A 13,213-nucleotide genomic window follows, 5' to 3' on the forward strand; every position below is an offset into this window, starting at 1 on the left:
ATCTTCAAAAAAATTTGTGTCTGTCTGTCACCTTACTTTTTCAGATGATAACGCAAGAAGATATTAGAGGAATCTACGAACAGTTATTCAGAGTGTCATATAATACGGATCATCTTTGAATATCAGTTTGATCAGATTATTTACATGAATAATTAAGGCCATTTTAGTTTTTTTTCCCAAAAAATTTTTTTCAGCATGGCAGGGTATCTTTTAATGTCCAATAAGTTGTTTGGGTTATTCGAGGTTTAGTTTGAACAGGTTCCACTGTTTTTTTTTCTGGCTTTTAGTTAATTTTGTGAAACAAATTTTGGAATATCAAAAGAGATTAACTAGAAAGAACAAGACACATGTTTATTTTATAAAATAAAATAAAGCCATGTATATCTGGTGAGGTTTCAGATAAGATTGTTTGTGCATCCTTGACCAAGTTAATTTATGAAAGACATTCATCACCAATGAAAACAGGTCTAATTAACAGCGGTAGTAGAATCTGTCCATCCATCCATGGCACATATGAGACACCTACTTTATGTAATCTGTAACTTAAAAAGAATCTAACTGATATTAATCAAATTTTGTTCTGTAGATAGTATAGGCAAGCCAATATACCTAGAACAGAATGCTTTATGGCTAGAACCAGACAAGGATTATACACCATACAAGAACATAATATCTGCTGTGTGGCCCACTTTACGTCAAAAAGATTACACCTATGCTGTCCTTGATGCTAAGGCCATTGATGTCACAACATACTATCGTCAAGTCAACCAGCTCAGCCTAAAGGATCCGTGTTCTCATCCAGATAGTATTAAATGTGGTCATACAAGTAAGATGCTTTTTTTTTCTTTTTAAACCCCCTTTGAAAAGTGGGGGTATGTAGTGATGGGGATGTCTAGCAATCATTCTGTCCGTCATTCCATCCGTCTGTCACTTTGTAACAAATATTTTCATCACAGATTTTTAGACTTCTACTCAGGGAATGATTAGATATTTGGTATATTGTTTATGCATGACAACTTGTTCCATGTCTCCCCTTTCCAGCTTATTATATGATGTACTTCCTGTTTTCTGAGCAACTTAAATTATTTGGTAATTGTCCGTCTCAGATTTCTCAACACCCATTGGAAGGAAAGGTTAGATTTTTTTTATACGGGTTAAGCATGATGACTTGTACAAGGTATCCAATTTCCAGGTTTCTTTGGCACCTACTTCCTGTTTTCTTAGTGACATAGAATGTTTACATGTGTGGTATTAGGAAATTTCACAGCACCCACTTGAAGGAATGATTAGATATTTGGTGATGTAGTGATTGGATGAGCTTTTAAAGTATTTCTATATAAACATTACAGCTTATAACATATTATTGGTTTTCTTTTTAACAAGAAACCATGACGCCACTAATTTTGATATTATGTCAGAGACAAGTAGGGTAAAAAATATCAGCATTTCATTGACACTTTTTATCCCCAAGCATCATTTTTTTCTGTTAAGTGCCTAGCCGACAGTTCAGATTTCTGTGTATATGGTCATGTTTGGGGAATGGGGGTATAGATTAAGTGAGCATTGTCACAGTTTTTTAATATATTTAGTGAATAGTTTGTGCTGCTATGGGACTTGTGTTGATTTTTTTATCAAAATTTACATGTTTTTTGTTTTTGTTTTTGTTTTTGTAGCAGTTATCTTAATTCTTCAAGTAGATGAATTAATTTTAAATTTGTTATGTGGCTTTATATAGATGATACATACGGTTTAAGTGATTTTGGTTTCTGTATGATATAATGTTTCCCAGAACTTAGTCATTTTTTTCTATGATCAATTTCAAATTTGATGTCTGGCTTTAAATAGAAGGATCATATTTTGTAAGCAATTTTGATGGCTGTTTAATATTAATGTCCTATACAAGCAATACATGTTTACATGTTTATATCTCTTTCAGTCAATGGGTTCGTGAACGTTGAGTTTACTGGTACTGAACTGGTACATGGAACTCGATACACAGTGTGTGTATATGCTCCATTGAAACTGGTCCAGCATGAGACATGGATTGAAGAATTAGAGGAGGTAACAGCTTGTAGTGATGGTATTGTTGTTGACTTCACTCCACCAGCAGAAGGACGGCTGTGGATTGGAGATAATCCTAGTGTCAGATATCAGGTATTAACCCGTAGCAGGAGATTCTGAACTTTTAGGTCGGAAATGGAGTTCGGAGTATTCAGATTTTTCCGACCTTGAAAAATATTTTAGGCCCAAAATCGAGGGTTTGGGTGAAAATTTCCGAACGGAATTCGGGAAATTATTCAGAATTCTGCTGTCTATCTGGAAAAATAATTCGGAATTCCAAGCTTCATTCGGAATATTTGAACGGAAATCCAAATAAGCTCGAAAAATTCATTCGGAAGAGTCTGAATACTCAGAACTGGCTTGTAATTGTCATTTGGAAAATCCATATATTCTGAAGGAAGCTCGGAATATTGTATGGAATTCGGAATGAAGTTCGGAATCTCCTGCTACGGGTAATCTTTTTAATGTAGAAAAACCCCTTATCTGAAATTTCAAAGTCCTAAAGGGGTTTGGTGCCAAAGAAACCCCCATTTGATGTCTATAATATAAATCAACTAGGGTTTTCTTAGGCACCGAACCCAAAACTTTTGGACTTTGAAATTTTCAGTTAAGGACAAGTGTTTGGTTCTTCAAGATTCTAAATACATTTATATTGAAGTTAAATGCAAAGTCTTAAAAAGGTATGGTTTACACAGGTTTTATGATTGTTCAGGGTTCAGTTTAGAAAGTTAGGTTTCACTGCAATTGGAATAGGTATATTGCAGTATAATTTTTCGAAACTTTAAGTATAAAAAAATGTACCATGAAAGATAAAAATTTACTTTATAGACCTCATCAACTGACTTGTTTGTGACTTGGGATGGATTCCATGATGTAGAAGAGTACAACACAGGATCACATGCTTCTGGTATAATGAAATATTTACTGGGAATAGGTATGTTTAGAACCTTTAATTAACTATATAAAAACATAAGAACATGTCCATTAAGTACCTTTAATTAGTGAAATATTAATAAGATTATTTAATTGGAAAGAGTGAATTACCAAAATATCATCACGAGTGCTGAAGAACGCCTTGATTTAATGAGTGTGCAGAACTTGTTCGGCGCTGGAGTAAATCCTCAAGCGTTTTTAGCATGAGTGATCATATTTCGGTTATTCATGATAGCCAATTGATGATCATATTTATTATATACCATATTTTCCGAACTGTAAGTCAATATATTTTTTCAAGAAATGGCCAGCCTCGACTTATTGTTCTAAGGAGTTATATGTCGTTTAATACGCAAATTTATACCTATTTACGGTATGCGGTTACACATGTGCACATTCAAACCATTCAAATTTACTTTTACAGGAAGATAACCAATATAGATATGCATGAAGAAAATCATTCTTTCGATTGTTATAATATTAATGCTTGCAAAGGGAAATAATACATTCTTCTTGATATTCAGAATTCATTTAATTTTGCAGTTTGGTTTTTTACTTATTGAGGTCAATCTGAATTATTGTTTTAAGAAAACTCAACAAAATAAGCTCATGATTAGCTTCCCTTGAAATTCACTTTTAATTTGTAAATGTTGAATTATAGGAACCACTCCAGGTGGTAATGATGTGCATGCTTTTGAAGATGTAGGTGTGGTACAACATAAAGCTATGCATATCCTGAATCTACAGAATGGATACCAGTACTATGCTAATCTTAAAGGTATAATTTATAGGTAATAATTGGGTACCATGCTTCTCTCCAATGTCTCAGAGTAGAAAGCTTGCCTCAAGTGCAACAACTGTCTACCTTGCACCACTTATTGTAATTGACATAAATGGTGTATATTTGGTGTATGTTAGGTCACTTTGATTTTTGGCCTTGCGGTTGTTACAGTAATCAAGGGAACCAAGATACTAGTGGAAATCAAAAGAATGTAATCCAGGGACAAAGACCAAACATGGAAAACAGACAAATACCACAAAGAACATAAAGTAACAAAAATAATACATACAAAGTAACAAAAGTTAATGAGCAACTCAGACTCCACTGAAAACTTTGAGCATGGCCAGGTGCACTGGTAGGGTAAGCAACCTCTGCTTGAAATACCTCCAAGTTGCTCATAAAAAGTCGAGTCCGGGGTAGAGGAAAGAGGAAAGGAAAACTATAAGGCATTGAACAAATCAGTTTTCATGGTGCAGATAACATATTGATGACAAAGCCTAAAATAAAATACAAAGCTACCTCGGTGAACAGTAAATCACATGAACTCTGTACTAAAACATAGTGAAGTTTTGATGCCAAATTAGTGTAATTAAAAATATTTAAGATTTTAGTTGGTTTTTATTGGTCTGTATAGTGTTCCAAATGCATATGCAAGATTGGAAAAAAAATGTGAACTTACACTTTAATACAAGTTAAAGCACTTTCCCTGTATCAGTCTGTATTGGCACTGTGTAAAAGTTTGAATTCAAAATTACTGCGAAAATTCTATCATATGAAATGGTCCACTTCTAGTGTAAAAAGTTATTGATTCAACTACTCTTAAATAAATATTTTAAAACTTTTTCCCTACTTTCAGCCATTGACTATGCAAACAGAGAAAGAGAAGCTGTTTCTGAAGCAGTAACAATAGACTCCACAGCTCCGGAAAAATCTAATAATCCTATAACTCTAGACAATGTTCATATTATATCTACCACTGAAGTCAGACCGTGGTATGTTTATTGTATCCATCAACAGTTTTAAAAAACAAAATAGTGCATCCGCACTTGGGCAATGGTCTACTACCTTTCCACGAATTTCAACACTTCCCTCAGAATATTTTACAGCCATTCATAATTCTGGTCCTACATTCTACATACAAATGACATTGCTGACACTCTGTCCATATAGTATACATGGTCTGAATTTATTGGCCTTGCATTTATACCAGACTCTATATTGTTAGTCATTATTGTAGAACAAAATAATTTGACTAAAATTGTGTAAGGGCATTTTGAAACAATTTGATTAAAATTGTGTAAGGGCATTTTGAAATTCTTTTTACCTGTTAATGACTTTCAACTTTATGGCACAGGTAACATAGAAAACTGGATTAGAGATGTATGGATTTTCCTGAAGTCTTTAGGGTACTACAGTATTTGTCCTCCCGAGATAGTTAAAATATAAAATTTAACTAACTAGTGGAGAAATCCTTTTATTTCTGAGAGAAATGAGGGAGAATCTGTTTCTCCCATGAATCAAACCATAAAAAAATAAATTAAACAACACCCTAAATTCTCCCAACATCAACTATGTCATCAAGGACCTCCACTCCAGTCATCAAGTCATTGCATCATTGATATCACTACCATTATGATTAGTTAATACATTACCAACTAATCTTTTAAAATATGAATAATATTCGGAAATAAACAAGTATTGAATTGATCAACAATATGAATAACAACTGTAAACATGGTAAACATGGTAAGGATTGGAGTCTTCACTCGACATTTTAATTTCCCGGCACATGGCGGGAAATTAAAAATTTTTAATCACTCGCTTGGCAGTGTGAATGAAGTCTATGAACGGGAGAAAGAATAAGTAAGCAAAGTCTTAGTATCATGATATAGAATATGTGATATGAAACAAGTTTGGTTCTGACCACCTCAAAAGGGAGGCATTTTTCAATTGTATTGGTCAAAAAATGAAACGGATACTATAGTTGAAATTGATATGAAATCAAAATTAATATTAGACACCTGTACTTAAGGAGGATAAAATGGATAAGGTCCAAAATTATTAACCCCCCTGCAGATGAAGTAGGAATAACTGTATACTTAAACACACAAAGGGTTATATTGAAATTTTATTGAAAGTTTATTGAATTCAATGCCTACAAATTATATGTATATTATACAATTATGTGTTTATTTTAGTTGGAAGGGAGTTTTTATAGATCTAGAGAGTGGTATTGATTATTATCTATGGTCCATTGGATCAGAGCCGGGCTATACTGATATGATGTCCTACCTTAAAGTTGTGGATAATGAATGTGGAATCACAGATAAGAACAATCCACTTGATCTAAAGGACGGACATTATTACTACATCAATGTTAAGGTAAGTAGCTTAACAAGGTTCCAGAGGTTTGAGTCCCCTGACGGTTTCCAGATGATAAGGAGTAGATCTCTCTGGCAAATAATTCTCTCCAACCGATTTTTGGTCCTCTCTTGTGAAACAAGTTCATGCCTAAAATATAAGAAAAAAACCTTTAATAATAACATTTGATATTTTTCTTTCGAAATTTGAGCTATGAAGATTTTTGTTGAGGAACAAAATTTTGGTAAGCAGATTGACGAGAATTTCTTCTGTCTTGAAAATAACAAGAACTACTCCCTGAACAGTATACCGGTAGTTGTTGAGTACCACGAAATACATGTTAAATTCAATTTTCAGCATTTTTTTTAGTTTGGGTTAGGCCATTGAATTGAATTTTTTGCCATCTCCTTTTCATTTATTTACTTGTCAGGGTGCTCTAATTCTTTTACTGAACCATTTAGTGTAATTAACAAGATTTTATTTTTTCATATCCGTATTTAAAATTCCAACATTTACAAGAAGATGACCTGTCTTCAAAAATATACAATTTTTCTTATTACAGGCTTTCAACAAAGCAGGGTTATCTACCATTGCTACATCCTGGGCCTTTCAGGTAGATACTACGCCACCTACAGCCGGTCATGTGTATGATGGAGAGCAAAGTCAGTTGACTGGAAGTAAGAAAGACATTGATTTCCAAACAAAAACCAAAGTTTTACATTCATACTGGGAAGGATTCCATGATTCACATTCAACTATTAAAGAGTATTATATTTCTATTGGAACGTGTCCTCACTGTGAAGACATCCTTCCTGAACAGGCTACTGGTATAGCGCATGGTGGGTATATGTATATTTTATTCACATTATACCTCTCTTATTTGGCTTTTCAAATTTTAAAGTAACTTTTAATTTGATAAGAATTCTTCAATTTTTGGATTTTAAAAGCTCACTTAATTACGAAATCTGTTCACATAAAAATAGTATGTTAAACAGGTTTTCAAAGAAATAAGTCTTTAACTTATGTAAGCCATGTAAAGTTTGTTTATGTGTAAATTGTATTTGATGGGACCCCTTTGTGACTTATGTTTGCTCTTTAATTGATGAACTGTTACTAGATTAAGACATGCTTACCCATATGGAGCATCTTATCTCAATTCCTTTTTTTTTTCCTTTTCTTTTTTTTTTTGCATGGCAGTTCAAGTTCCTATTGAGCTTCAGTTTTTAATGTGATGGCTTGTTTATCCTATTTTCACTTTTTATATGTAATCTATTTTATTTGGTTTGCTAGACATTGTGTATGTAAATTGTCCTTATCTTCTGTTTGTGTGCAGGCCATGTTTTTTTTATTTAAAAAAATATTTTTTTTTTGACTTTGATGTATTGAATTATTGTAGTGCTGTCAGACACTAATGGTATTATTTTGCCGATATTAGTCTTTCTGACCATTTTTTATTTATGAAAACTTATGAGGAAGGTTGACAAAAGAAAATGAAATAATTTCAGTCAAACTTTACCTTTGAAAACATCAGCCTTGGTCCTGGTCTGAGGTACTACACCGCAGTGACGGACTGTGGTACTACGGGTCATACAACATGTGATATGCGCACCACTGTGACCTCTGATGGGGTCATTATTTACAAATTGATTTAATTTCAGACTTTACTCTGGAAAACATCCACCTTGGTCCAGGTCTTAGGTACTACACAACTGTGACGGCTTGTAATACTGCAGATATGTGTACCACTGTGACCTCTGATGGGGTCATTATTGATAACAGCCCTCCTATTGCCGGCTTTGTACAGGATGGAACTGGTTTCTTTAACACTGAGTACCAGTCTATGAGGTAAACTATTGAACAGATATAACTCTATCAGACTACCTTTGTCAAAATGGTGGGTACAATCCATGCAACTATTTGAAGGTTTGGTGGTCGTTGACTACAGATCAATAATTGATGACCGTGACTGATCTGATGAATGTTTTGTTATGTTAAATGACGTATGATAGATTCATGAAAATTTTGGAATTCCTGTCGAAACTATTTCTGTAAAACACTATTTTAAATTTATCTTAAAATTATGACATGATTTAAATCCAAATATTGTATTTTGATAAACAAAAAACAGCTTAAGTAAAATGAAATAAAAATATGTTGTTAGAAACTATTCCTATTTTACGTAAATATGTAAAAAACAATTATTAAACGAAACAACAAAATCTGTAAAATGTATTTACTACTCAGGTATCATGTGATGAGATCATGATATGTTTAATGGATGGATGATTGATCAGAAACTGAGTGGTCAGAGCAATGACCGATCACAGTTGTAGTTCCAGGAATTGGTTCGGGTACTGTATAAATAAGGCTGCCATAAACAGTGGCTGGCAACCTATAGTGACCAGTCTGGAAATGCTGCTTTGTGTACTTGAGTTGAGGACCTTTGACCTTGAACTACTAGATTAAGGTCAATATGTTTGGCTTTTTTTAGCTCTTCTAAGTAACATATTATGCCCAGACTGTGCCTTTTTGTCTGTGAAAAATAGGGATTTGAAATTTAACATGTGGTTACCATCAGACTGGCTTTTCACCACTATTTGTCAACCTCATGCTCATTGTATGCATGACGTAGAATGTAATAGCTTCCATCTAAGGATATACATTGTATATGTATAGTTACAACAAGTGTTTGTCATGAATTAATTTTTAAGGAATTACATATCAGCAAAGTGGAGAAGTTTTGATGACCCTCAGTCAGGTTTAGAGAGATATGAGTTGAGAGTTGGTACCAAACCAGGAAAGGAGGATATTATCTCACCAATAGAGCTTCATCTCACACAGGTGGCAGCACTGATTAACTCCACCCACAAACTTGTCAGCTTGCCAGTCAGTCAGAGAATTTATGTGACAGTCAGAGCTTACAACAAAGCAGGTGTGCATGCAGCTGATTTTTTGTTGATGATTAATTTCTTTTTTTACATGTGCTTGAATTCTAAACCGCATTGTTAGATAGTCCATGGGCTGGAGGTGGTGGTGGAGTATGTGGGGTCCACCATGCATTCTAAACTCACTAACCTCCTGATGATTTTCAGATATCTTTACACCTTTCGTTATCAAATCAATTTGTCATCAAAGAGTATTCTAAGTTTCTTTTTTTAAGCCTATATGTGTACCCAACTGGGTCAAAAAGCCAAGATTTTTGTGACTCAGTTGTTCAGCATCTATGTCTTCAGGGATCACCATGTATAGGGCATCTTAATACATATAGAAACCCAAATTTTGCTTAAATTCACATTTATTTTTCAATGTCTAAACCCCAACTAACATAACTTATGCAAGAGTAAAAAATGGCTTATTTGTTTTTTTTTCTTTTTGATACTAACAAAATTATAACTTCAGAGGTTCTTTTGATGAGTTATTGTGAATGTTCAGTTAGAATTGATACAAAATTACCAAAAACATATTTTTTCAATTTTCCCATGAAAAGTTGCATAAGTTTGATATTACATTAGCTTCCAAATGAGCACAAGTAAGAAAAAATTGAACTTTCTCATGTCCTGAGAGTGGTGAAAAAATGCCAGCACCTATCATACTCTGAACAAAAATACCTTAAAACTGAGAAATAACACCTAAAATGAAAAGATAAGTTTAGTTCATTGAAAATCAATACAAGATTACCTAAAATGTCTTCGTAACATCATTGATATCATGTTATATGTTAAAAAATAACATTTTAGTTCATGTTGAGGCATTTTTCATCTAATTGGACTTGAAGATATTTGGGTTGATGAGTAGGGGGGGTGGGGTAAGTAAAGAATAAAAATCACCTATTGTTTATAGTTTATAGGTATAGAGAAAATATTTTTACTTATTTTTAATCATTTTATTCTTTTAACTAAAGATGAAAACAACACTTACCTGAATGTTGAATTGCATTTTGTGATTTTCATCCTTCAAAATGGTGTGATAAGAATACTCCACAATATGTCCAAATAGATGACTACTCCCCATTATAATCACACCCATCATGACCAATGCTACATCAATGTATCAGTAAAAACTTACCATATGTCTTTTCTTCAGGGCTGTGGTCAGAATCTTCTTCCAATGGTTTTCTTGTGGATGACTCAGCACCCATTATTACCATACCCCCTACATTCTCAGAAGACTTTGGAATCAATGGATTGACACAGATCTATAAAACATCCATGAAAGTTGAATGGGAGGTTGAGGATCAACAGTCATTTATCAAAAGACAATATCTTTCAATCAGTTCTCATATTGGAGGGGAGTTCATGCTGTCTTCTCAGTTTGTAATTAGATATACCGTATTTTCCTGGCTATATAAGGCGATATTTTTTTCAGCAAAGTGTCAGCCTCGACTTATCGTTCATTTCGACTTATGTAAGGATTTTTCAAGAAAAATTTTCATCAACAATACATTGCATTAGATTTTTTTAGCTCACTTTTGATTGCTTTAATTCAAAATTTTTGGCAAACAGCAATCAACGAAAGCTGTCACTCAAACAGTCAAACCAGTGATCGAATTTGAATATTATTGACCATTGTCGCTAGCCTTTATGAATGAATACGATGATGTTAATAAAAACTCTAAAACTTTGAAACCGTTTAAATATATAAATATACTCTAGAAGATATGTTAACAAAACTCTTTTTCAACTTGGAAAACATTATCGAGTGTTTTGGAGTTATCGATCCTTTAATATGCAAATTTATACCCATTTACAGTATGTCGTAACACATTAGCACATGGCTCAAATTGTAATTCAATTAAGGTGTTATCTATATGGCTAATTACCGACCAGATTCGCAAGTATCATTTATTTCTTATTGTATTTCGTAATACCAGGTAATATTGTTTACTAATTACAGCTCATAGTTATTACCAATTCATCAAACGAATTTCCCGCTTATTTCACACATGGCTGCCCACATTTGACATGTTTACGATTTCCTCCTGCTGATCAACATTTGTATGGTTTCAGAGCCATTGACACGCCATTCAATAAAAATAATCGAACTCGCAAACAAAGTACATTTTAACAATAACACAGATATTTATTTAATTCAGAAATTTTATACTTAGTAACATCACAGTGGAATAATATGTTGTTAAAAACAAACTGCTCAACTCGAATCTCCGCTGACACATACGATATAAATGCACGTCTGACCTTCAACTTATCTGCCGAAATTTCACTTGTCTATGTTTTTTTCGTCGATTTTTGTCAAAATTAGGCAACACATTGACTTATTGTCCGGACAATACAGTATTTGTTTTTTCATTAATCATTGCCTTCACAGTGGCTGTGAAAAGTGACAACTTTGATTTTCAGTTGAGAATTGTTTATTTCCTTGAACTAATTAGGGATGCATGGTCAGAGTTTGAATTCCAATAATTGTGTTTAAGTTATTTATTGCAAAATTGTTTTTGAGCTTAATGTCCATGTTGAGATTTAACATATAAAACTTAAACTGAGCAATAAGATTGGATGTTAGCTGCTGACACAGTACTTTTCTGTCCTTTGATTTGGTTTTTTGATTGATCACTGGGCATTGCTTTGTTGTTTCTAGAGGTATGATGAATCTTTCCACATCTGCACGCAACTGATTTCATACAACAGTGCGAAGTTCACATTGAATTTGTACATGTTGTATACTTGAGGACCATGGCACATTTTCAAGTGAAAGGCAGAAGGAAGTGAATTTTTGGCTCACCTGGATAAAGGTCACGTGAGCTAATGCAATCACTTGACATCTGCTAATGTCTTGTGAATAGTACAATTTCAGAAATTTTCTCCTTTGAAAGTACTTAACCAAGTAGAACAAAACATGCAAAACTAATGACATGGTTGTTTGCAGGTTATCCTGCAGAAAAGACCATTGGGTTTTTGGATCTTCAAAAAAAACCATAGCTGCCATTTAAAATAGTACATAGGGATCAAACAGTAATTTTTGGCAAATATATCCAAAACTATAAGGTTTACCTGAATTCTGACTATACAGAAATTTTTAGTATGATGAGATATATCTATGTGCAAATTGTCAGGAACATCTATTTACTGATTTTGGATTTATTGCCCTTTTTGTATTTTTTGCAATTTTTGATGTTATATTTATGTATTAAAGTCTTTTCTTTTAAAACTATTTTACTTGTCTGAACCAAATTTGGCGTGATAGTTGTTTTGGGTTTTCTGCACAAAGTGATTGTTGTGTTTTTTTTACCTGTATAAAAAGCATGACTGCTGTCACTAAAAATATAACATAGGAGTCCAACATTAGTTTTTATCGGCAAATATCTTTTTAAAAAAGGTTGAGCCAAATTATGACACACCGTAAGTGTATGGCATGATGACCTCAAAATTTTCATGATAAATGCTGAGTCACGCAACAGTTATTGCTCTTTTTCAACGTTTTTTGCTATTTTTAATACTATTACTTTAAAAAAAATTGTCTCCTCAGAAATTACTGGACAGAAGTTAATGAAAATTGCTAGGTATGAGTGTTATATATAAATTTTCATCCAAGAAAAACAACCAATTACAAAATATAATGTTGCTTATTGTGCCAGGTGAGTGATTCTGGCTCTATAGAGCCTCTAGTCTATTCATAATCACTTGTTCTTTTAAACAATACTTACTGAAAGCCAGTATTGACTTTATCTTATTATTTTCCAGGTGAATGGTATAGCCAGATCATATGTATTCACTGGACTGGACCTACATGATGGAGTTTTGTACTTTGTTACATTGATTTCCTGTAACAGTGCAGACATTTGTGCTACAAGTACTTCCCAAGGCATGTTTGTTGACAGTTCCCCACCATCTCGAGGTAGGGGATATTATTGTACTAACCCAAATGTAAATAAACATGGGGATATAATAGGATAACCCTGCCTTTTTATACCCAACTTATTGAGTGAATTACTTCACATTTATCTTGTCTTCCAATATATGGATTGACTTCAAATTTTTTGTATGGCTTTATACATGAATATAGATTGGGCATACATTGTTTGCGATTTTGGGTCTTGTTTCCTTGATGTTGACCTCCTGT

The 13,213-nt window shown here is 33.3% G+C and overlaps 1 protein-coding gene across 1 annotated transcript in view; it reads left to right on the top strand.

The window, feature by feature from the left end:
- Positions 1–13,213, top strand: part of LOC148610236 (uncharacterized) — a 60,578-nt gene that overhangs the window by 26,983 nt on the left and 20,382 nt on the right. Inside the window, 11 exon segments of the mRNA XM_088542511.1 lie at positions 587–826; positions 1,937–2,154; positions 2,890–2,995; positions 3,656–3,772; positions 4,632–4,767; positions 5,974–6,157; positions 6,699–6,975; positions 7,795–7,981; positions 8,848–9,068; positions 10,220–10,449; positions 12,835–12,988. Coding sequence (XP_088398637.1) covers positions 587–826; positions 1,937–2,154; positions 2,890–2,995; positions 3,656–3,772; positions 4,632–4,767; positions 5,974–6,157; positions 6,699–6,975; positions 7,795–7,981; positions 8,848–9,068; positions 10,220–10,449; positions 12,835–12,988 — 2,070 coding nt within the window.

This window comes from Perna viridis, chromosome 8 (genome assembly GCF_037379345.1).
Source record: "Perna viridis isolate PV_CMFRI_1.1 ecotype Kerala chromosome 8, ASM3737934v1, whole genome shotgun sequence".
Classification (NCBI taxonomy): Eukaryota; Metazoa; Mollusca; class Bivalvia; order Mytilida; family Mytilidae; genus Perna; species Perna viridis.